This window comes from Globicephala melas, chromosome 9 (genome assembly GCF_963455315.2).
Source record: "Globicephala melas chromosome 9, mGloMel1.2, whole genome shotgun sequence".
Lineage (NCBI taxonomy): Eukaryota > Metazoa > Chordata > Mammalia > Artiodactyla > Delphinidae > Globicephala > Globicephala melas.
Window position 1 is genome coordinate 48,402,691 of NC_083322.1, and position 23,142 is coordinate 48,425,832.

Here is a 23,142-nt window from a genome sequence, read left to right on the forward strand (position 1 = left end):
CTTTGCGGGCGGTCGCGCAGCGGCGCGGGGCCTCCCCCAGGTGCAGGGACGGGGACGCGCGGGAGAAGCACCGCCGCGGACCTGGGGAGCCACCCGATGCCGCGCCCCTCGGGGGCCGAGGAGGCTCGAAATCCTCCGCGCGTCGGTATGAACTCTCTCCTCAAAATGGAGGCTCAAAGCCTTAGAGAGCCGGCCTCGCTCGGACGGCTTGTGGGCCGGAGAGGGCGTGCAGCAGGACATTAGGCAGAGGTCAAGGCCCCGACGCCCTAGGCCCGCGCCGGGCGGACTCCGGAGGGCCGGCCACCGCGCCGCGTCTCGCCCCGCCGCTGCAGGCTGACGTCACCGCCGCCCGCGCGGGCCTTCGCGGGTCTCTCTAGGCGTTATTTGATGAGGACAAGCCGAGTCAAACGAATGTTTTGTGCGGGTGCCCCTTCTCCGACCCGCCCCTCCCTCCCCATGAGAATAATCAGGTATTTAATCTCTCCCGGTCTTAATTCTTGGCAGCGTGGAAGGTGGTTTGCAACGGGAAATAAAACTTGACAGGAGCATTTTCTCTAAAAGGGGTTCTGAAACGGGCTGAAAAGAAACCGTGTTTTTCTCTACCAAATACTTCCGCTTTCTGAGCCCCGGCCTGACGGGTGGGGTGAGATCCGAGGGAGCGGAGAGCGAACGGGGCACGCACGGCCACGTTGCGGACCCGTGCGGCCGCATCCGGGCGCCCCGCGCAGTCCCGGGTCTCCGCCCGGGCCGGAAAGCAGATTCGGCCTCGCTTCATCCCGCGCCTCGGCCACGCTAGGCTCGGCTGTAGGCCCGGCGCCGCCCGCAGCCCGAGGCCAGGACCCGGCGCACGGGAAGTTGGCACAGACGGGGGCCCGGCACCCAGAGTAGTACCCTGGCCCTGGCTGAGGGTTAAGTAAAAAAAGAGGGCGCGGTGGGGCGGCGGGGGGAACTTAGATCGCTGGGCTTAAGCTCTGAGGCTTTTGGCCCAGGGGAGTTAGGGACAAGAGCTCGCAAAGGCGACGGTGACACCACTGCTGGGAGCTTTGTTCCGGCTGCGGGTCTGTGGACACTGCACAAAATGGAGGGGGGAATGGGGGTGAGCGGCATGCGTTGTCCCGGCTGCTATTGGGTGGGAGAGGTTAGAAAGAGCAGAACCCCCCTCCCGGCATCTCAGAGAGCGCCCTCCTCTCGTGCCGTAAAGGTCAAGTCCTCCGCGCCATGGCTGTCTCCATGGCCAGGACCGGTCGCCGCGGGAAGGCGCAGGACACACAACTGGCCAGCTGCAAGCTGGTTCTGATACCCTGGGATCGTGGACTGGAGGCAGTTCTTTCTTGGTTACCAACTCCTTCGCCCCCAGCCGTATTGAAGAGGAGCTCCCGCAGCCAGGGGTGGCCCAGGCTATGTCCCCGTCGAGTCCTGGAAGAGCTGAGCCCACGGAAGCTTAGCCGGCGTGAGAGGCAACGCCTTCAAGCTCAGGAGAGCGGACGCGCGGCTGGATCCGAGTCGTGAGCTCCGGTAGAAACAAGGGACCTGGCGGGGGCAGCCGGGCCAGCTGGACATGGAATAGAATAGGGAAGCAAGGAACCTGCTGGGACCTTCTGTTGAGGTCCCTGAGTCCAGGTCCGCTCCCTCAGTGCATGGCAGGCCTTTGGTGAGAACTTTGATGCTCTTCTTCTCCTGCCTAAAATATGGGCCAAGAAGTGAGGTGCATTCTGCCAAAGGTAAAAATCCCTGACTCCCAGACCCCAAGAACCCCCTCACTGTGCTGTGGAGGGGTCGGGGCCCCTTACCTCTGCCCATAGCCTGCTTGCAGCAGGTCACCGCATCCGGCCTAGTGGTCAATCGCTTAAACCTGGTCTGCCGCCGAGCTTATTGCTCCAGGTGAATCAAAGAGACCCTGCAAATGAGTTCATCTTTTTTTTTTTTTAACAGAATGCAGGAAAGCTGAGCTTTATCCCTAGGGCTGCATGGGTGGAGTCTTGAGGGGACAGTAGGTAGAAAGATTGTCGGTGGACAGGTACCATCACAGAACTGCCTATCAGGGCACATAGGGGAGACTCCTAAGGGCAGGGTTTGACTAGGCAGGGGCTCGCTCTTCTCCAGCCTGGAGTGTGAGCCATGGATCGAGGCCGAGTAGAACTCGGAGGAGCCTGGGGAACTGCCCTAGGTGGCAGCTGAAGCTTGGGGTATGGGAGCTTCCTGTTAGCCACAGCCGTGCGGACCAAGACCCCGAGGACCAGAAATGGCCTTCTGGTTGGGCTGCCGTCTTTTGTCCTGTTTCTTACGGATACACTTGGCTGGGTCAAGCCAAGCCCCGTTTGGGCCGAAGTTGCGGGGAGGATGGAAGGCAGACACTGGGAACCAGGGCTTTGCCCTTCAACCCCCACCCCCATCTGTTCCCACTCAGTAGGGGAAAAAAATCTTTAATGAGTCCACAACAATAAAAATAAAAATAGTTCTTCTCAAAGGAAGTAACCCTCTTTCTCCCATCACTTTGGGACACACGAAACTAAATAATAACCAGATTGCTTGGGTGTCTGAGACCCTCTGCTAAACCCTATGCCCCAGCCCTCAGTGGCCAGTGGAAGGATGTGGACTTCTTCAGATCTTTAGGGACCTTGGAGATTGAACCTGTGAGTCTGATGAGAACCAACCATAAGGTCAAGTTCAAGGCATTACCTGTTCCCCTGCTTTAGGGAAGGGAGGAGGAGCTTGTGGGTGGGACAGGTGCCACCTGTCCAAGCCAAGGAGATAAATTAACCCCTGCCTCCACCTAGTAGTGATAGAAGGGGGTCTCCTGATATTTCACTGAAGCCTCAGTGCCTCCTCTAGACGGTGCCTGGAAATGGGATTAGTTGGCCATGATCTGCCAATAGACCATTTCCTAAGAACAAATTCTAGGAGATCTCCTGAGCTTCCCAGACAACCCATCTCCCAGGCTTACCATGGAGGACAGATGTACCTCCAGGATATCTCCCACTTGGAAAGAGAAAGCCTCCAGATGGCGGCCTGGCCTCCAGGCCCGTGAAGGGCTTGATAGCCATTTCCACCCTGGGTCCTCCAGCTGGCTCTTGCACCTGTGTGCAGTATGATCACAGGGGTTAAAATGGTCTTTTGTATAGCTTTCTAGAAACAGGTGTGGCATTTAGGGACAGAGGAAGGTAGGGGCTCAGACCAGCAAGAAAAAGCAAAAAATTCGTGTGCCTTATGTGATCCACAGATAAACAACTGTTGACCTTTGGGAGTGAATTTTGGTTTGTCAGGTGGGCCTTACCCCTCCCAGGCCGGCTGCCATCCAAGGTTGCCAGGCCCACAAAAGCAGGAGCTGAGTCCTAAGAAGAGAAGGAGGGAGTGTTGATCAGAGACGGAGGGAGAGAAACAGAACCTGGAATGGAGTATTCAGAAGAAGGAAGTGAGAGGTCCAGTTCAGACCCCTGGTGGAGGCCTGAATTGGGGGAGAGTCAGGAACTTAACCAGCCTCCTTTCTCTGTGCTTTCCGAACTGAGTGCCCTCCAGTGGCACCTCAGCTCTTGCTCAGCTTAGGGGAGGTATCGGAAGAGGCGGGAGGCCGCAGAAGGGGAGACTCAGCTGGAAAGAGGCAGGAGACCGGCAAGCAGGAGCCACAGGGAGATGGAGACTGATGGCTAAGGAGGAAACAGAGTGAGCGGACAGCCTGATGTTGGCATTCACACTAAGGGTTATGCACTGAGCAGTCACAGGGCTGCAAGTGGCACGGGGACTTCAGGTTCTCAGATTCCGGGACAATGAGCCGCTGCCAGAGGCCAAGCTGGCCCCAAAGAGAGAAGAGGGCAGCCTAGCAGCATGGCCAGTTGGGGTTGGAAACCCCAGAGCGTGGAGGCACTCCCTGCCCCCCAGCTCTATCCTCCCTCAGAGTGAGCGGGTGTTAGGCTGCCTATCAAGTGATGGTCCTTTCTGCTCACATCCCTTGAATGAGACTGCTGGAAACGCCCCCAGCACGACAACACCGGTGCACACTAACCGTGCCAAGGCTACCCAGCCTGGGCACTGCCAGCAGGCACCCTCCGGCTGCTGCCCAGACCCCTCGGCTGCAAGAAGAAGGGGAGGCGGCAGTGCTGGGCAGAGGCATCTGGACAGACTTTATTCCCATATCCCGCCTGGGAAGGCGCGTGGAGTGCAGGGCTCCCGAATCCCCGCCACGGAGCACTCAGCCCGCCCGCCAAGGAGGGTCCGGGAGGTGTTTCCGAATCCCCCAACCCCCCACTTTTAGGGCCAAATCAAATGAAGTTTGGAAAGGCTTGGTCTGCTTTGCTGAGCAAATCGCCTTGTTAGCCGTTTCCGCCTGACAAGGCTGGCTCCGGCGCCAGCCTTCTCCTCTCCGGGTGGCCATCTCCAAATGCTGCGCGGGGAGCAACGGGTCGGCCCTGCGAGGGCTGCCTGGACCCTGAAGTTTGGAAAAACAAGAAGAGATTGAAATGGCTCCCTCCCTTCTCCGCAGACACACACGCACCGTCAAGCCGCCGCCACTTCCTGCCTTTGTTTTTCTTCCTCCAAAACATTTTTGGCCTCTTGCATTAGCTGCCATGGGGCTCCGGGTTGACGATAAAAGGAAATACACGCTGAAGACGTTTCTGGAGATGGCCTCACACCGTGGAGCTCCTGAGAAAGAACAACTCATGGAAAACCAGTCTCCAGGGCCAATGTCACAGCCATGCCCATCTTGGACTCTTCAAAAAATGCAACTCGCACTTGGCCTTCCAGGGCAGCCTTAGCCCCCCCCCCCCCGTCGGGTGTTCTCTTGAGCCGGGTGGGCTCAGCTTGGCTGTTGGGCCTCCTGCAAAGCGGAAGAGTCAGTTAGGCTCAGAGCAAAGTCAAAACCAAGAACCCGAAGCTCTGCCTCCCTAAGATTTGGTCTGATCCTCAGAGCTGCACCTACCTCCGAATAGCCCCCCAAAAAAACATTCACACCGCCAGTATATTCCAGGCAAGGGGGGCAGAAGCAGGCAAAGCTGGGAAGAGTGCGCAGCACTGGGGATCAGAGCATCCCCCTCCTGTCCCTGCCGGGGAACTAAAAGCATTCGCCGCTCCAGGCGGTTTCCCTTCTGGCATCAAGAGCCTTTATCCTCATCCATCTTCACAGCAACGCCCCCACTCACCCCCTTCCAGGCTGCAAGACCCTCCCGGCACCCCGCTTTGGTTCAGCCGAATTGCCCTTCCAGCCGCTCCTAGAGCGCCTTGCCCTGCCCCAGCCTTTCCTCGGGAATTCGCCTTTGTCTCCTGCAGACACCCATGGGATCCAGACTGACCAGCACCCTCTTGGCTTGGCTCTCAAGAACACGGGAGGCACTAGTTCTACGGAACGGCACATATCCCTATACCAACCTTCTGTGGTGACCCCCCCTCTCCCTGGCACCAAGGGGAAAACCGATCTAATGGGGAGAGGGGCTGCGTGCAGCTAGGGTAGGTAGCCTGGCGTCCCCCGCTGGAGGGCCACTGCAGCCGGTCTGCTCAGGCACAAGCTGAAGTTGACTGCCAACACTGCTATAAAACCCCAGGTCTGTCTAGAACAGTTTTTGGTTCTCCTAGACGCCCCCGGGTTCAATTATAGTCTTAAAAGCCCTAATACAAGTGCAAGAATTTGTTTGTCTTCACCCAGGGGCAGGGCAAGCCCCGCAATGGTGGCGCCTTTGTTATGGCAAAGTCACTGAAACCCCTCAAGCATTCCTTTTGTCCGAGGGTCGGGGTGGCGGGGACTGGGTGGGCTGCTGGGAGAGAGTTTGAGAGAGCCAAAATCAGCCAGGGAATGACTTAAATACTGCTGTTCGCAAACCTCTCCTCCCTTTTATATTCAGTCTTCAAGAAAGATGCTGTGGAGAAATAAATATTTTGCCTTGTTGGTCGCCGCTGGAAATAGAAGTTTTTTCGCTGCAGGGCAATCCTGTAACTGTGATTCCCAGCTTTAGGAGGTCTCAAGCTGCCCTTCCCAATGACCTTCCTTCCCACCAGACCTTTTCACTCACACCGATACTGCCCTCTGCACAAGCCACAGTGCCCCAATATGTCAAGCTGGAGATGCACAAATAATTTCAAGTTCAGCTCTCAGGGATTCAAGGGGCATGGAAGTTCTCGCAGCAAATCCTGAATAAAGCGTTCATTAAACCAATGTGTCGGAGTAGTTTGATTTGTGATACGCAACCCTGTAAAGGGGGGGGGGGGTTGGAGCCACATAAACATAAATGCTAATAAATTAGTGTACTCCACTACAGAGTAATTACTCGATATTATTGATATTTACAGCGAGTATTCAAATGCAATGGTGAGCCATCATTTAGAGAAAATACATAATGAGAATATTTCTTTTGCAGTGCAATACACGATTAGATTTTGTTATTGTGTCAGTTACAGTTAGCTCAGCAATAAATAAATAAATCGATGTTGACACTTAAATACCAAAGATCTTAGAGGTTATACTCTAAATCTCCCCGAGATATATAGATACCTTCGGCTATTTCCTGGATGGGGAAAGGGAAAAGGTTATTCTTTTTCATTTTTCAACTTTCCTTCAGCGACATCCAGTTCCTTCCAAGAAGATAGGTGTGGGGAGGCCTCAGAGCTGGACCCCTCCCAGTGCCTGGCCCTGCCTGGCTGCTCTATGCCCTTCTCTTCTGCTTCTCCCAAACATTGTTCATTCAGTCCTGCAGGATGGCAAGCATTTTTCACCATCTCATTTTTTTTTTCTTTCCTCTTCCCAAGAAAGCTAGACTCATACTAGCTGCTATGGCCTCTGTCTCTCTCTTTAGCTCAAACCTAGCCTTTTCAAAGCGTTCTTTTCACCCAAGGTGCTGGGAGGTTCAGAAAGACGTCTCTTTTCTTTGGCATTGTGTCCCTTCTGTGGGATGAGTAGCCGGAAAGGCGCCGAGCCTTCTGAGTTTCTGCCCTGCACATCCCTGGCTCTCAAGCTTTGCAGAGGAAAGGTGGCGTGTTACCCCTTTCTCAGCCACGGCTCCCTGGCCCTCGCCCCCTGCTCACTGCCCCCTCTCCCTACAGCTCTGGAGCTCAGCTGTGGGCTCCCGGAAGGTGCAGCATACCCAGGAGAAGTCTCCTTGGATGTCAGCGCCTCTAAAGCAGCCCAAGGCTCGCCTCAATTCCATGGTTCCCCGACTCCTCAGCTCCAGAAGACCAGGCAGGGGGGCGGGCGGACCAGTGCGCAGCGGCGCAGCTCCCACGCCTCTGGCTCTGCGGTGTCACTCCGAACCCCGGCAGACAGCGAGGAGGAGCGGGTTTCTCCAAGGGCAGGGCGTGGGGTGAGGAGGCCGGCAGGGAGAATGAAAGGGAGGTGGATCCCGGGTGAGACGAAGGGCTTTCCGGGACCTGCGGATCCCTGACAAACCGCGGGGGAAGCCGCCCAGGTTGTTGGCGGTTTAGGGACGGAAGGCACTAAAGCGCTTCGGAAGTGACCATGAATGCGAGCGTGTAATCAAGTCACCGTGCAAATCGGGCGAGCCACGAGGCAGGCACATCCACGGCTGCAAACCCTGTCCCGAAGGGGGTCCGGCCAAAGTCGGAGGCAGAGGTGGTTCCCAAAGCAAGCCTGTGGTAGGGGGACAGCGAAGAAGGAGGTGCGAACGCGAGCCTCCAGGCGAATAGATTCCAAGACCACGCACGGGCCACGCAGCGACGAGCTCCCACCCGGCCACCCCCAGCCTGTGGCTTCCCTCACCCGGGGAGTGGTGGGTGGCAGGAGTTGAGCTCTCTCACCGCCCTCGGCGCACTCGAGGGCCAGGACCGTGCAGCTGAGCACAAGCAATTGGCACGGGGTAGCACCCAGCCTCGCCGCGCGCCGGGAGGCCCCCCCAGCCAACATGAGTTACACCGGCGATTACGTGCTTTCGGTGAGAACACCGAGTGACGATCTGTTGCTTCCCCTGAGGTGGCTACAAAGAAAGGAAGCTGGGGGCGGGGGGGGGGTGTGGAAGAAAGGAAAGGAAAGGGGGGGGGAAGGTCCGGACTAGCTAGCAGCTTGTCAATTTCAACATCGGGTCACATGACCAGCACCTCCCTGCTAAGGATGGGGATAGATTTCCACGTCAGCTTACGTCTCCAAATTTCTACTTCACGGATCCGCTTCAAAGAGGCAGCTGCAGTGGAGAATCATGTTAAGCTCGGCTACTGCGGAAAGCCCAAGGTAGCCCAATGATGGATTTTGATGAGCGTGGTCCCTGCTCCTCTAACATGTATTTGCCAAGTTGTACTTACTACGTCTCGGGTCCAGATTTCTCCAGCCTCCCTTCTTTTCTGCCCCAGACCCCGTCTTCGCGCCCAATGACATACTCCTACTCTTCCAACCTGCCCCAGGTCCAACCCGTGCGCGAAGTGACCTTCAGAGAATACGCCATTGAGCCCGCCACTAAATGGCACCCCCGCGGCAATCTGGCCCACTGCTACTCCGCGGAGGAGCTCGTGCACAGAGACTGCCTGCAGGCGCCCAGCGCGGCCGGCGTGCCTGGCGACGTGCTGGCCAAGAGCTCGGCCAACGTCTACCACCACCCCACCCCCGCCGTCTCGTCCAATTTCTATAGCACCGTGGGCCGAAACGGCGTCCTGCCACAGGCTTTCGACCAGTTTTTCGAGACGGCCTACGGCACCCCGGAAAACCTCGCCTCCTCCGACTACCCTGGGGACAAGAGCGCCGAGAAGGGGCCCCCGGCAGCCGCGGCGACCTCCGCGGCGGCGGCGGCGGCGGCGGCGGCGGCAGCGGCCACGGGCACGCCGGCAACTTCAAGTTCGGACAGCGGCGCCGGCGGCTGCCGGGAGGCGGCGGCGGCGGCGGAGGAAAAGGAGCGGCGGCGGCGCCCCGAGAGCAGCAGCAGCCCCGAGTCGTCTTCCGGCCACACTGAGGACAAGGCCGGCGGCTCCAGTACGTATAAAGGCAGCGCCCTGCGCTTTATGAAAGGGGAGTTGGAAATCTAGCGCAGCACCGCTGTTAAATTTTTATATGCTGTTTTATAAGCATATAAGGTTTATGAAGGGCCTTTAGGTTTCCCCCAACAAAACTTTGTTATAAAAGGCGGGATCACGTGGCGAGTGCTGAAATTGGCCGTGAAATACCCACCGGCCGAGGCATGCCTGCAAAAAAAAAAAAAAAAAACAAAACAAAACAAACAAAAAACCCCACACAACTGCCTTTTTCCCTTTTTTCCCTTCTCGGCTCCCAAGCCCAGCAGCTCGACCCCTCTCGGGACCAGGTCGGGGCTGGGGAGCCGGAGGTGGGCGCCTGTAAATTCCCCTTGCAAGGGCTCCGGAGCCTTTGATAGCGAGGTAATCCGGAGATTTTTATAAAAGCCATGTGTTGCGCCGGGATTCCAGTCCCGGCCGGGATTCAAAGACATCGCTGTTTAACGATGGCACTAGGAACGTGTTTAACAGATAAAATAGCCCGCTTAGCTCGAGTAATACATTAAAAGAAACAAACTAACCCAAAGTTGGCCTTTTTGTCCAAAGGAAGCCATTTTCCTGTGGCGCGGTGGCAATTACGTGCCGCCTTCTGTCCGACTGCATGTTATAGTTGTTATTCAATCTGTCAAAAGCGGGTTTTTTTCTTTACTTCTGGTGGAGTTTTATTGAAAGGGGAGCAAGTCGAGCCTGCCCGCAGCTCTGGGAAACCCCTCGTTCCTCCACCCTATTGGAATAGCACCCCTGCTCTGCCGGGGGGACCAGGATGGCTGTGTGGCCTTGGTGTTCAGGAAAGGCCCAGGGTAGGGGGCTTCCGCTGCCACCTCCCCACCTCGCGGAAGCCAGGAGGCTGGCCGGGGAGGCAGGAGCTGATGGCCAGGACTCAGGCTGACGAAGACCCGGCAGCTGCCCCATATGTTAATGAGGGCCGAGTCCCGCCGCAGCCGGGAAAGACTGGGGCTGGGGCCGCCTTTACTGCCTCGGGAACTGGCCGCCCAGGTGCTGGAAGGTGAAATGTCCGCGGGCGGGCGGCTGTTTGTTTAGTCTGGCCAGGCTGTAGACAGCCGGCGACCCCCGCTCGCTGCTTTGAAAGCGGTTTCAGCGGCGCAAACTCGCCTGTTGCAGTGAGGAGCCCTCCTTTCTGCTCTGGGGCAGAGTAAGCAGCTTCCCTGGGGGCCTATCTAGGGAGCTGACTTTTATCTGGAGCTGAGCCTCCGCCGGCAGCCTCTCCCCAGCCGGCAGTAGGAACCTGAGGCAGGGACCTGGGGGGACCTTGATGGGGCTTGGGCAGGGCCTCCAGTCCCTGCGGCCAGCCCTTTTCCTCCACTTGGGGCTCTGGGATGGACTGCAGCCGTCACACCTGGCTCTCTCCCTGCCTCTTTCTCCCTTCACAGGTGGCCAACGAACCCGAAAAAAGCGCTGCCCCTACACCAAGTACCAGATCCGGGAGCTGGAGCGGGAGTTCTTTTTCAGCGTGTACATCAACAAAGAGAAGCGCCTGCAGCTGTCTCGAATGCTCAACCTCACTGACCGTCAAGTCAAAATCTGGTTTCAGAACAGAAGAATGAAGGAAAAAAAAATTAACAGAGACCGTTTACAGTACTACTCGGCCAACCCGCTCCTCTAAGGCTCCAGCCAACTGGAACTGGGTGGGGGGCTTCATACACATGAGATTATATGCAGATTTTGACCTTGACAAGGTCACGGCACACGGTGACTTTTGAAGAAATGCGATGTGCAAGAGAGGGGAGGCTACACGGAGACAGCCTGGAAGGAGGCCGCTCGGGGACGCTCCTGGGCATCGGTGGTTAAGATTTCTAACAATAATTGGATTCGGAGAGTTGTGCATCAGCGAGAATGAATGGTTCGGGGCCCCTGGTGGTTCACTCTTGGCGACTGCAGAGCTTCGGGTTGGGTGTGGTCTCCATCAGGGACTGGGCCCCCTCCAGACCCCCTGGAGAATGACCCCGACCAGGGACCCTCCACATGGAGCCTGTCCACTTCCAGGACCCCTGCGTCAAGATCTCCAAACCCAATTCAGTTTGGGAACAGGAGCAGAAGGAAGGGGGAGGATTCCTAGACGTCCGGATTGGGGCTCCTTTCCAAAGCCAATGTGAAAGATGACTGGACTAAGAGGACGCTGTGAGGTGGGAGAGGGCTGCTGATCCTTGAGGGAAAAATAATCTACTATTCCAGGTGGCATTAGGGGCTCTCCACCCCCTCCTAGCCACTCACCACACTGTCCCAGGCCTGAGCTTCCAGCAGTCGACTTCTGCAGCTCACCTAGTTTCTCCTATGATTAGGGTGTTCGTCCTGGCCTGCCACTCTGGCCTAAAGCCTAGTGACAGAGCAGACCATTCCCTGAGGTGGAAGACATCAAAAAGCCGAGAGGCTGCACCCAGGCCGCTGGCCCCCAGATCCCTGCAGGAAGTGCCTGTGGAGTGCGGCAGCTTGGCAAAGTCTACAGCACGCTTAAATCAAGCTTGGATTTGCTCAGCGGAGCGGCGGAGCAGCAGAGCAGCAGGCCTGGCCAGCGGTCCCCAGCTATGAGGGGCTTGAGCCCCCCCAAGCACCCAGTTCCCACGCCGCGCTCTGCCCTTCGTCACCCCAGAACTGAGCTTGGAAGCTTCCAGCGACCTTCCAAGAGCTCGAGAGTGATTTGGAATTATTTTAAAAGATAAATATTATATTATATATATATATTTCCCTGAAAGAACCAAAGCAAATTTTAAAAGATGCAATGTAGAGGGGGAGAAAAGATGAAGAAAATATTTAAAGGCTCTATCTGTTTACAGTGTTCCATGGTTAAACTCACTCACTGCTAAAAATATTTGAATGTACGCTTCATACAGGGATGGTGTTCAAAAGACTTGTAAATAAAGGAACTATAACCTATTTTGTTTGAGAATATATATATATTTTTTGCCATTAGTTGATTGCCTTTGGGGTATTGGAGGGGATGGAAAGTGTGTCGGGAATGGTCTTTTTAATTTCTTGCATATTTGAAAAGTGTTAGGGAGATGCTCTGAGGTTGTTCGGCCCTCCAGGGTCTGGGGACCTCAGCTGAGAAAGGCAGGCACCCTTCCATTAAATCTCCTCTGCCCCCCTGTGTTAAGAAGCGTCTGGTGGCTCTGTTTGTAACAGGAGTATTGGCCTGTCCTCCATTCTCACCCACTGCGTATGTCGCAGCATGTATACAGGTGACAGGGCACAAGGAAAATAAAGACTGTGGAAACTTGAGTATTGGGTCCTGGTGTGACATTTCTCTCCCCGCTTGCCTTTTACTGCCAAATGTCTGCCCCCCCCCAACACCAACACCACTCCCCCTTAGGAAAGGGGCAAGTTACTAGGCCCCTGAGCGGGTGGGGAGGTGACTTAGGATTTAATTCCATTAGAAGCCAAACTTAGGAAGCCAAGGTGAATGGCCAGGTCCTTGGCTTCCCTCACATGGGGAAGTGGGGTCCCAGGAATGGGGTATCTCAGGGCCTGGAATACGGGGCTTCATCCTCTCAAACTGACCCCAGCCCTGGGAGAAAGCCCTGGGGCTTGAGGTGGCCAGTGGGTCTGATCCCAGGCTGGACTCACTTACCTCAAGACTAGGAGGCCTGAAGTGGAAACACTCTAGGGTGCCCTGGGGAGCCCTGCAGCAAGAGGGAGACTGGTCTGGGTACAAAGACAGAGCAGAGTCTTAGGAGTCTCTAAGAGCACTTTCTTTTCTCCCCAGCTCCCGGTTGAGGCTGCCTTTTCCCTTTGGGGAAAGAAAGATACTGGTTTCCTCTTTGTTTCCTGCCTTTGAACTTCTGCCTTAAATTTGGACATCACCCATAACCTTGAGGAGCAGGGCGAAAGGCCAGAGCCTTTTGTTGCCCACCGCCCCCCCATCCCTACTCTCTCCCTAGCCACTCAGGCAGGATCAGAGCAGCAGAGAGGATGGAATTTGGAGAGAGGCCCCAGACCCCATAGCCCCGCTCTGTTTATTTGTTTGTGTGTTTGTCTAACTTACGCGACTGGGGAAATCAAACTCAAAGAGGAATGGGACGGACCCCGGAGATGAATGCCTAGGTTGATAGACACACAGAGGTGAACAAGGACTCTCCTGGGGGCAGGGAAGGAGTGGGCAGGGAAGCCTAGGATTTAAGGAGACTTCCTTTGGGACGGTTAAAGATTAACCAAGTCTCACAAGTTGCTACAGAGAGTCTAGCCAGGAGGACTGTTCGAGGGCGGGCGGCAAGCGGGCGCGGGTTTGATTTCTGAGCCCTATAAAAGCCTATCCTCCGATGGCTGTGACAATGTGGTCGTAAACCCGTCCGGGGCCGGCCAATTTGCATATTTGGAATGCGCCGCTATAAACCCGGCTGGGATTTTGCAGCAATTTCTTAGATGTAAAAATGAGATCTCTTTAGCAGCGGGCTGGGCACACTCTCGCTCTGTCTCTGCCTTGAGTCTGCTCTCCTTTCCCGGCTCCGGGCTGGAGTTCGGGCCCGGCCTAGGCGCTCAGCCGCCACGAGATGGCGCACTTCCGATCAATGTCAAAGCCGCCGGGGAGCCGGGAACCCCAGCGCATTTCTTGGCCTTTGTTCGCTTCTGATACTAAGAGCGGCACGTTACGTTATTTCACTTGTCCCGCTCTCCTTCGTGACAAAAAAAGGGGGCCTCACCGTCAAGTAGCGGTTGGTGCTGTAATTTAAAGCAACGCGTCTTCTCTAGGCCTCGCAGGCGTCGCGGCGCGGAGAAGCCAGCTTTCCCTTGGCAGTGATTTCGGAAATGTGTCAAGGTAAGAGGCCACAAGTTTAGCAATTTCAATCTGGCTGGGGCGGGAGTGGGGCCGGTGTCTGAGCAGGGCTGGGAAAGTGGCTGGGTTTGTGAGCTGGGGGGTGACGCTATAGGCGCTCAGCCCACTCGACCCCCCTTCTCTTGTCACCCCCTAAGGTTGGAAAGCAGGGGGGGAGGCCTCAGTGGAAAAGCTGACGATTTTAACTCTATGCGCCAGCATTTCACCTAAGGCGATCTTTAGATTTTGTAGAAATATTCAGAATGGGATGAGCCTGGGGTGGGAAGCATCCAAGCAAAAGGGTCCCGGCTGTGCTGGGATACGGGACTATGGTGGTAAAAAAAAAAAAAAAAAAAGGGTGGGGGGAGATGGTGGGACTGGGGAAAACTGAAAGTTTCTACTCGAAACAATGATGTGGTCAGCGACCGTAGCCACTGGGGCAGGCTTATTCCCTGGGGCAGAAGTCTGGGAGGTAGCTGGTTTCCTACTATGTGTGATCTCTAGGTTTGCCCAGCAGATTGGGGGTAACATTTGTTCCAAAAAAGACCAATTCAGAAAAGTAGCATTATATTTTTGAGGCTGCCAGGGAATTCTATGTTGCTTATTTGGAATGTGCCGCTATAAACCTGGCTGGAGTTTCGCAGCAATTTCTTAGATGCAAAAATGAGATCCTTTGCACACTTTGCAAATGCGCAAAAAAATGTCTTGGTAAATACCTATACATTTTCAAAGGCTGGCACTGAGGATAAACTCTGATCAAACAATTTCTCCATCAGAGTTGTCATAAAAGAAGTTTAAGATAATCATATCACTTACATTTCAGAGGCCAGCTTCAAATTTCCTTTTTTCCTAGTTTTAAATTTTTTATTCCAGTATGTTTTCATTCGTTTCTCGAAATGGTTATTTTCTTTTCACAAATATACTCAGCATGGGTGAGTGGCGGGGGGGGGGGGAGTCTCAGAGAAAGTAGGTGCCGCCTGTGTGTGCATGTATAATTTTGCCGATCACAGTCACTAGTCTTTGTTGAGCGTGGTCTGAGTGGGCGCCCACATGGTGCTCTCTGCCGCCTGAGCCTTCCCTAAAATCCCAAAGCTGCCTCTAGTTTCAAGGCCAGAGGCAGTTTATGATGGATGAAACTAAGGATATTGCAATTGAGGGGTGTATGTGAGGGGTGAATGAAAAGGCCCCAACACTCCCCCCATCAGGAGAGAAGGGCCAGTTCAGTGGTTGGATATAGAAAAAAAATTTAGGGACACATTGCACGTGATTGATTCTAAGCAGACACATCAAATACTGTATCCCTGAAAAGGCTGACATTCTTAAAGATGAACAGGAGAAGAAGTTTACTGCTCACCCCCCAAATTTTAAATATGCGGTAAATGCGTGAATCAAAAAAGTCCAGAATTTTTGTTAAAGCTGGATTTGTGGAAGTAGCATTTATTTTTCCTCTCTGGGGCTGCACCTCAACTCCACAGCTGATCAGATAATTCTGAGCCCAGAAAGCATCGAGAGTGACCTCCAGATACAGATTGTTTACTGGCTATCTCAATCTCAGTACCTGGTATTTTTTATAAGAATATTTTTTGGTAATAACAGTTTATTGTTTCTCGTGGTTTGCAAGGGCCTACTCAGGAGAAGCAATCCGCTATCTGGTGAACTGCATGGTAATCCTTGCCAAAGGGCTTATTTCACCAGCCTGGCATTTACTTCGGCTCCATAGCTGAAGGGACATGTAATTAACCAGGTAGAAATGAGCAATATTTACTCCTAAATAAAACGTGGGCCCTGGCAGCTGCACAGGCCTGGTTGAAGCAAGTAGACACCAGAGAGTTTGAGGTCAAAGGCATCCTGACCAACAAGAGAGAAATTCGGCAGCTGGGAAAGAGGGTGAAAGAGAAAAAAAGAAGGTAAATGGTCAAGAGGGAGAGAGAGTGTCCAGAAGCCAACCCATGCTGCAACTGAATTGTTTTTCTTAATCTCTTGGGGGTGGGGAACCCCCGGAAAGCTGAGATGATCGATAAATGGAATATTTTATTGAGGAAGCTAACACCTCGGTGTTACAGTCTGGGGAATGTGGAGGCTTGGGGGCGGTTGGGGATGCTGGGAGCTCTGAGACAGACTGAGAAGGCAGCAGGCGTTTTACTTGAGCTTCTGCTGTGTGGATATCTTCTTGTTCGAACCAGCCAGCCGGGCAGGCCAGTCTGCTTCCCAGGCGCATCTGCGGGCTCTCCACACACTCTCCGCTCAGCGGTGGAGGTGGAGTGGCAGTCTGGGCCAGAGAGGGGATCCCACACAGGCTTACATATTCTTTTTTTTTTTCCAAGCAAGAAATAGCACAAACTCAACGTCACGTTTGGTTTATTAGAAGGGGGGAAAAGACACTGGAGAGAAACATCCAGCTTTCCCCAAAGGTCCATGAAGACCCAAGTGCCAATGCCATGGTGTGTGAGCCCTCAGCGGGCCTTCCACCTCCTCTACTCCACAGCTGAGGCGGCCTTCTCATAGCGGATGCGCTACCAGACTATTTGTAACCTTGGTTGGAGCGTGCATGCTCTGGGATCCCGTTCAGCCTAGAAGCCCATTTGGCCACCCTACAGAGCTCTAACTAGACTGGGCCTGAGCTGCCTACAGCCGGGTACCCAGCTTGTCTTACTAGTCAAACTGGCAGGGCTGCTGATTTCCCGGAGAGTCCTGGAACATTCTGGAGACCCCAAGGAAAAGGCTTTGAGGGGTCTGTGAACTCCCTGAAAATAACGGGTCAAATTGTGGGAATGCACAGATGTGCATTTTTCACAGGATAAGAGTCAGAACGTGGCCTTAGATTTACCAAAGGGGGCTTTAACTTCCAAAAAGGTTAAGAAAGACAGGTTTAGATCCTTTAGAGCGTTGTCTTTCACTTAATTTTTTAGCCTTCACCATCTCAAGCGTTCTCTGCTGCGGCCACTGGTCTTTCCTAACCTGTGGGCTGGGAAGTCGCTTTCTGCATTTTGTCTGAAAAGGCACCAACTCCTGGCTCACTGGCCTGCTGGAGCTCATTCTCCTCAAGGGACCCTCTCTTGTACTTGGAACCTACTTCCCACTGGGCAGAGATTTCCTGAGATTTCCTGAGAGGTATGGACAGTGCTGAGGGGCAAAACCCCCTTCTCAGGCACCAGAGTTCCAGTCAGTTTCACTCTCCTTGCAAGGTGGGTACGGGCCAAGCCCATCTGGGGAAGGATCCTGGGCTGCTTGGTCTGAAGCTTTTGGTACTCAAGTTCGTTGACCTCGTGGGCCTAGCCCGATTAAAAGTTGCCTTGGCCTTGGGCGTTTGAGCGATATGGAGAGTGAAGGACAGATCCTGATCTCTCGCCACAGACCCCTCACTGGATTCGGCTGCGTCGTTACTACAGCCTCAAGACCCTGTCGGATTGGAGAGAGCCGACTCTCTCATGCTCTCTCTCCCCTTTTCTCCCTCTCTTTTCTCTCCCTCTGTCCTTCTTTCCTTCTGTTCCTGTCTTTCTCTCTCTATCCCTCTCTTCTCCACCCCAGACGTCCAGTCCGCAGAGCTGGTCACCACAGGGCGCAGAGGTGTAAGTGGCTGGAGCGCAGCGCAAGCGGTGGCACGGCCTCCGGGTGCTGCGCGCCGAGCAGCCGCTGCCGGCAGAGACCGCAACTGCTTACTTGCATCTCAGAAGCCAGCACCAGGGCTCTGCCGCCAGCTCTCGCATACGCGCTCTCTGTGTCCTCTCAGGCTCGGCTTCCTCCTCCGACTGAGTTCATATTGGGAGGAACAAGGCCAAGTGCCTGGCAAGTCACCCGGAAGGCAAGGGTCTTTCCCCGCCGCCGCCCGCAGCGGGATCCCGGAGTTCAGCAGCTCCAGCCAAGCCCTCTGCAGGGACCGGAGCTGGCGGAGTGGGCAGGCCTGGGGCATCCTGGAGAGCTCTAGCCCGTAGGCCAGGGGCAAGGCAGCGGCCTCCTGGGCTCCCTGGATCCGGCCGGAAAAGGTCGCATTTCCTGAGACATGTATGAGGCCCACACTTGGGGGCTAGCGCCCTGGGCCTGCCGTTTCCAGTTGACTGAGAGCGCGGTCCCTACGGCCAGGGAAGAAGGAGGCCCCGGTGTCTGTTGAGCAAAGGGCCTGGCCTCCGAACGCGCCTATAACTGGGCCACGAGCCCAGCCAGGCCTCACAGAGAACGGATTTCCTCACCGCGGGCCTCGTTAAAATGCGCACACTGCGGGAGTGAGGGATGCCCCAGCCGTGGGTTTGGAGGGGAGGGAGGAAGAGGGGAGGGGACCGAGAGGCAGGAGTGTGGTGACATTCGTTCTTGTCGTAGCCTCCGGCAGCGTGCGAATGCCAAGGCTAAAGGGAGAGTTCCAGGAGAATTGTGTGGCAAAGGTGTCCATTTGCCACCCCCCTCCAAGTTTCCCCCTCCAGGTCTTCGCCTCCTGGTAAGCCAAAAACCCTGAAGATCAATGTTTTCTTTCACTTCCCCCAAAGGCGTATGAGCTTGGAGGCTGCCAGGGCCATGTGGCTGCGGGGTGGCTGGACCTCGCTCTGGCCTTGGAGTAAAAGGGTGGGGAAGTCTCTCAATCAAAGTGGTCAGTCGCCTCGACCCCCCACTCGTGGCAGCCCGCGAAGGTTCACCGACAGAAGCTGCAGAGACGGCAAGCCAGGTGAGCACGCCATAGGTAAACTTCCTAACTGGATCAACCCACGGGCGGAGGAGGAGCGGAGCGCGTACCGGGTTGAGAGGCCAGGGCGTTGCATTTTGGGGAGAGTTCTGTGAGGGATGCAAGAAAGAAGCAGCAACTGCCGGCTTCCAGTCTGCTCTGGATTTCGGACACTCTGAGGATCCTGGTGACCTTAGGAATAGGTCCACCACCTTGGGGAGACAGCTCCAGGTCCAGGGCTGAATGGGAAGAGCTTGAGGCCCTGACAGCCCCCCTTAGTGTCTAGAGTGCACCGAGGTCTGGTGGCTGATTCCGAAATTAAAATGGGGAGCACCCAAGGCGGGCCGGGGTGCGCACCGTAAACACCCCACTTGTTAACTGCGCGGGGCCCAGGGGCCCTTCAAACAGGCCCCAAAGGAGGGCGCGCGTCTGGGCATGGGCGGAGCGAGCCCAGGGGCCAGGGCCCCCACCAGCCACGTTGGGGTTGCCCCCGCAGCTCCTGGCCTTTGGGCTGAGGTATTGGGTGTGCGTCTCGCGGCCCATCAATACAGATTACATATTTATATCAATCGCGGGCTCGGAGGGCGCCCTCGGAGAGCGGCCCCGCGCCTACGAAACCAAACTGGGAGTGGTCGCGCGGAAACTCTGGCTCAGGATTGGCTGCGGGCGCTCGCCGCGGTGCGGGGGGATTGCTAATCGTATTCAGCATGTTTTGCACAAGAAATGTCAGCCAGAAAGGGCTATCTGCTTCCTTCGCCAAATTATCCCACAACAATGTCATGCTCGGAGAGCCCCGCCGCGAACTCTTTTTTGGTCGACTCGCTCATCAGCTCCGGCAGAAGCGAGGCTGGCGGTGGTGGCAGCGGCGCGGGGGGCGGCGGCGGCGGCTACTATGCCCACGGCGGGGTCTACCTGCCGTCGGCCGCCGACCTGCCCTACGGGCTGCAGAGCTGCGGGCTCTTCCCGGCTCTGGGAGGCAAGCGCAATGAGGCGGCGTCGCCGGGCGGCGGTGGTGGCAGCGGGGGCCTGGGTCCCGGGGCTCACGGCTACGCGCCCGCGCCTATAGATCTGTGGCTGGAAGCGCCCCGGTCATGCCGGATGGAGCCACCCGAAGGGCCGCCGCCGCCGCAGCCCCAGCAGCAGCCGCCGCCCCCGCCACAACCACCCCAGCCCCCGCCGCAGGCCACCTCGTGCTCTTTCGCGCAGAACATCAAAGAGGAGAGCTCCTACTGCCTCTACGACTCGGCTGACAAATGCCCCAAAGGCTCGTCCGCCGCTGCCGAGATGGGCCCCTTCCCGCGGGGCCCGCCGCCTGACGGCTGCGCCCTGGGCACCTCCAGCGGGGTGCCAGTGCCTGGCTACTTCCGCCTCTCTCAGGCCTATGGCACCGCCAAGGGCTACGGCAGCGGCGGCGGCGCGCAGCAGCTCGGCGCCGGCCCGTTCCCTGCTCAGCCTCCGGGGCGCGGCTTCGACCCGCCACCCGCGCTCGCCTCCGGTTCTGCGGATGCAGCCCGGAAGGAGCGAGCCCTCGATTCGCCGCCGCCCCCCACGCTGGCCTGCGGTGGCGGCGGCGGGGGCTCGCAGGGCGACGAGGAGGCGCACGCGTCGTCTTCGGCTGCGGAGGAGCTCTCCCCCGCCCCTTCCGAGAGCAGCAAAGCTTCGCCCGAGAAGGACTCCCTGGGTAAGCAGGGCGCGCTGAAGGGCCTCAGTCAGGCGGGCAAGCAGACAGGCAGACCCAGAGAAGGGAAGGAGCAGAGAGCCAGGAGTCCGCACGGCAGCCGGTCGGCCTTGGCCCGAACTGCAGGCAGGCTGACCTTGTGAACTTGCTTTTTAATATTTGGGCGTGGGAACGCAGTAAAAATTCATGTCAGGCTTAGCGCCCCACACCAAGACGTCCTCCGGCTGGGGGCGAGGACACCGGCAAGCAACTCCCCTCTTGTGCGTGCCCTTCTCCGAGCCGAGCCCCGGAGCACCCTAAGCGGTGGTCTGGGCCCAGCCTGCCAGGCGCGGCCCACGCGGGGGGGAGGAGGAGGGAGGGAATGTGTCTCGCCCGTAGATAGCGCGGATGTTTGTAAGGCGTCCAAAATAAGCAGCCGCCAGCACCAATAAATAAGCCCATTAACCGGCGAAGTTCGAGTTTACGATCCCCCTTGCTTTTCTCAAAGTTGCCGGAGGGATGGGAATCCTCGTTGCAGGGAGAAGAAAAGGCATATGCAGCCCGGATGCCTGGGCCCTGCTCTGAGAGTCAGAAAGGGGCCATTTCGCTTCCCCTGGAACTCGAAATCGCCCAGATTGCACGTCCCTGGCTCCTGGAGAGACGTGAGGCAGGGCCCTTGACCCCCAATCAGTTTTTCGTGCCTTCCCCATGTCCCATCTATGTCCTTCTTCCTCTCCTCATCAGGCCTTGGGCAACCAGGGAACTGGAGTGAGACACAGCCACGTGGCCCGCCCCCCCCTTCCAAGAAACCAGTCTGCGCCCGCAGCCTGGGGGCTGCAGGAAATGCTAGTCTGCCTCGGGGCGAGAAGCACAGAAAGGCGTTAAGTTCAAGATATACAGCCTGCCCTCCCAGGCCGTTCCTTCTGCAGGCACCTGGCAGTTTTGTGTTAAAACAGGTGTTTAGAAAAAAAGCGGAGGCAAATGTAAATTGGGAGAGTAGGTGTAGATTGGAGGCCCACTCGATTTTGCACATGACTTTTGGAGGAGCTGCTCTCCCTGGGCAAGCTAAAGGGGGGCATAACTCTCTCCGTGTGACTCAGGGCATCCCTCTTACGGTAGGCACGATCCGAATTCACCCCTGTGTGCAGCCCGCGTGGCCTCAATTTAACCTTCCCCTCTTTATTCTCTTAAATGCCAGGCAATTCCAAAGGCGAAAACGCAGCCAACTGGCTCACTGCAAAGAGCGGCCGGAAGAAACGCTGCCCCTACACCAAGCACCAGACGCTGGAGCTGGAAAAGGAGTTTCTGTTCAACATGTACCTTACTCGAGAGCGGCGCCTAGAGATCAGCCGCAGCGTCCACCTCACGGACAGACAAGTTAAAATCTGGTTTCAGAACCGCAGGATGAAACTGAAGAAAATGAACCGAGAAAACCGGATCCGGGAGCTCACAGCCAACTTTAATTTTTCCTGATGAAGCTCCAGGCAATGCGGTTCTTTTCGCTTCCAGAGGGCCATTCTGCCCCCTCTGTCTTCGGCTCTGCCCAGGAACTCGCACCTGTGCCGGAGCCCCATTCCTCCCTCCCACACTCACCATCTCGCTGGCTGTTCCATCTGTGCAGGGCTGGTTTGTTCTGACTTTTTGTTTCTTTTTCTGTTTGCTTGGTGCTGGTTTATTTGTTGTTTTCTGGGGGGAAAAGCCATATAGCGCTAAATTCTATATACAGAGATATTGTCCTAAATGTAAAGCGGTGACAGGGATGGTTTGCTGTCTTGGGGTTCCACTGCTTGAAATGGCCTCTGTCCTCCTGGTCGAGCTGGTTTCCTGCAGGGCCGGCAAACCTAGCCAGAAGGCGGAGGTCGCATTGTAGGCAGCTGAGGTGTCTGGCCTGAGGTCAATGGTGCAAGGAGCTGCCACCGGGCTTGCCTGCCTGGAGTGCTGGGCTGTGTTTAATCAGGGGATACAGGCCCCTGGGTCTCTTTTTTCTTTCTTCCTTTCTTCCTTGGCAAAGAGAAGGGCTTGCAGGCATGGACACACAGGTTGGCAAAAGGGCTTGACGTGGGCTGATTGGCAAAACTGAGAAAGTCAGAAAGATTAATTTTTCCTTCCTCTGTAAGATATCCCAGCTTTAAAGGAAGAAAAGAATGACCAGGAGAAGGAAACTTCTCTTCCAGTTTGTGTAAGGTCTCGCATTGTGGGACTAAATTACTTCAGTCTGAATTTCCATGCCCTTCTGGCTGTAGATAAATAATCATATGTTGTTTTGTTTATACCTGCAGATTTAGTGGATTTTTTGTCATTAAATAATTGTTACCACTGGTAACACAACAAGCACACCATAATTCTCTCTATCTTGTGGAGGTTTTTTTCCTCGTTTTTCCCTTTTTTCTTTTCTTTTCTTTTTTTTTCTTTCTAAAATTCACGGAAGCCAAGGAGGGCTGGGGCAAGCGGAATAGACTAGAGAAGGGAGACACTGTTGGGTTTCCTTTATACTGTGAAGTTACATGCATAAAAGGGTCAAACCTGTAGGTGCAGAAAAAGAAAAAACTATAAAATACAAATCTGTATAAATGTCTATTATTATGAAAAATTGCCAATCTTGTTTTATGCAAATGCATTCTATCGTTATTATAAATGTTAGTTCTAGCTCTATTTACTTCTAATCTTAAATCAGAATAAATTAATATTGTAATGCTGCTGTGCGTGGAAAAAGACGATGTTTATGTTCTTATAGAATAAAAGCTGTGGAATGAAGCTTTTTAATTTTACCTCTTTTTTTTTTTTTGACTTCTTATCTTCACCTTCCACTTTATCCCGTCCACCACTTTTACAACAGGAGGACTAGCCCGCGCCCCCTGCAATTACTTTAGGCATCTATTTAAATATTACCTAGACGGTCGTAATTTGTCTGGGCCCTATAGCCCTGGTGCCGTAAGGTTTGTCGGCTTTTGTTCAGTTTTATGACTTGCTAGTATATCTGGATTGTGGCTGTCTTGGACCAGTGGTTTCAGTTGAGAGGGGAGCTGCATAGACAGAGGAAGCCAAACAGGATTTCTTTCGGGAGACCCCCGGGAGGTTCGCAGAGGCTGCTTATTTCGTGGGTCTCCGGGTGCTAAATGACCCCCAGCCTAG

General features: G+C 55.3%; 2 protein-coding genes across 2 annotated transcripts; both read left to right on the forward strand.

The window, feature by feature from the left end:
- The first annotated feature begins 8,172 nt into the window (after window positions 1-8,172).
- On the forward strand, window positions 8,173-10,558 carry HOXA11 (homeobox A11). The gene is made up of 2 exons (XM_030857410.2): window positions 8,173-8,896; window positions 10,326-10,558. The coding sequence occupies exons 1-2, from the start codon at window positions 8,173-8,175 to the stop codon at window positions 10,556-10,558; spliced, it is 957 nt and encodes a 318-aa protein (XP_030713270.1).
- Window positions 10,559-19,076: 8,518 nt separating this feature from the next.
- Window positions 19,077-21,483, forward strand: HOXA10 (homeobox A10). Its single transcript, XM_060305001.1, has 2 exons — window positions 19,077-20,034; window positions 21,209-21,483. Exons 1-2 carry the CDS (start codon window positions 19,077-19,079, stop codon window positions 21,481-21,483), a joined length of 1,233 nt encoding a protein of 410 aa, XP_060160984.1.
- Window positions 21,484-23,142: the final 1,659 nt, after the last annotated feature.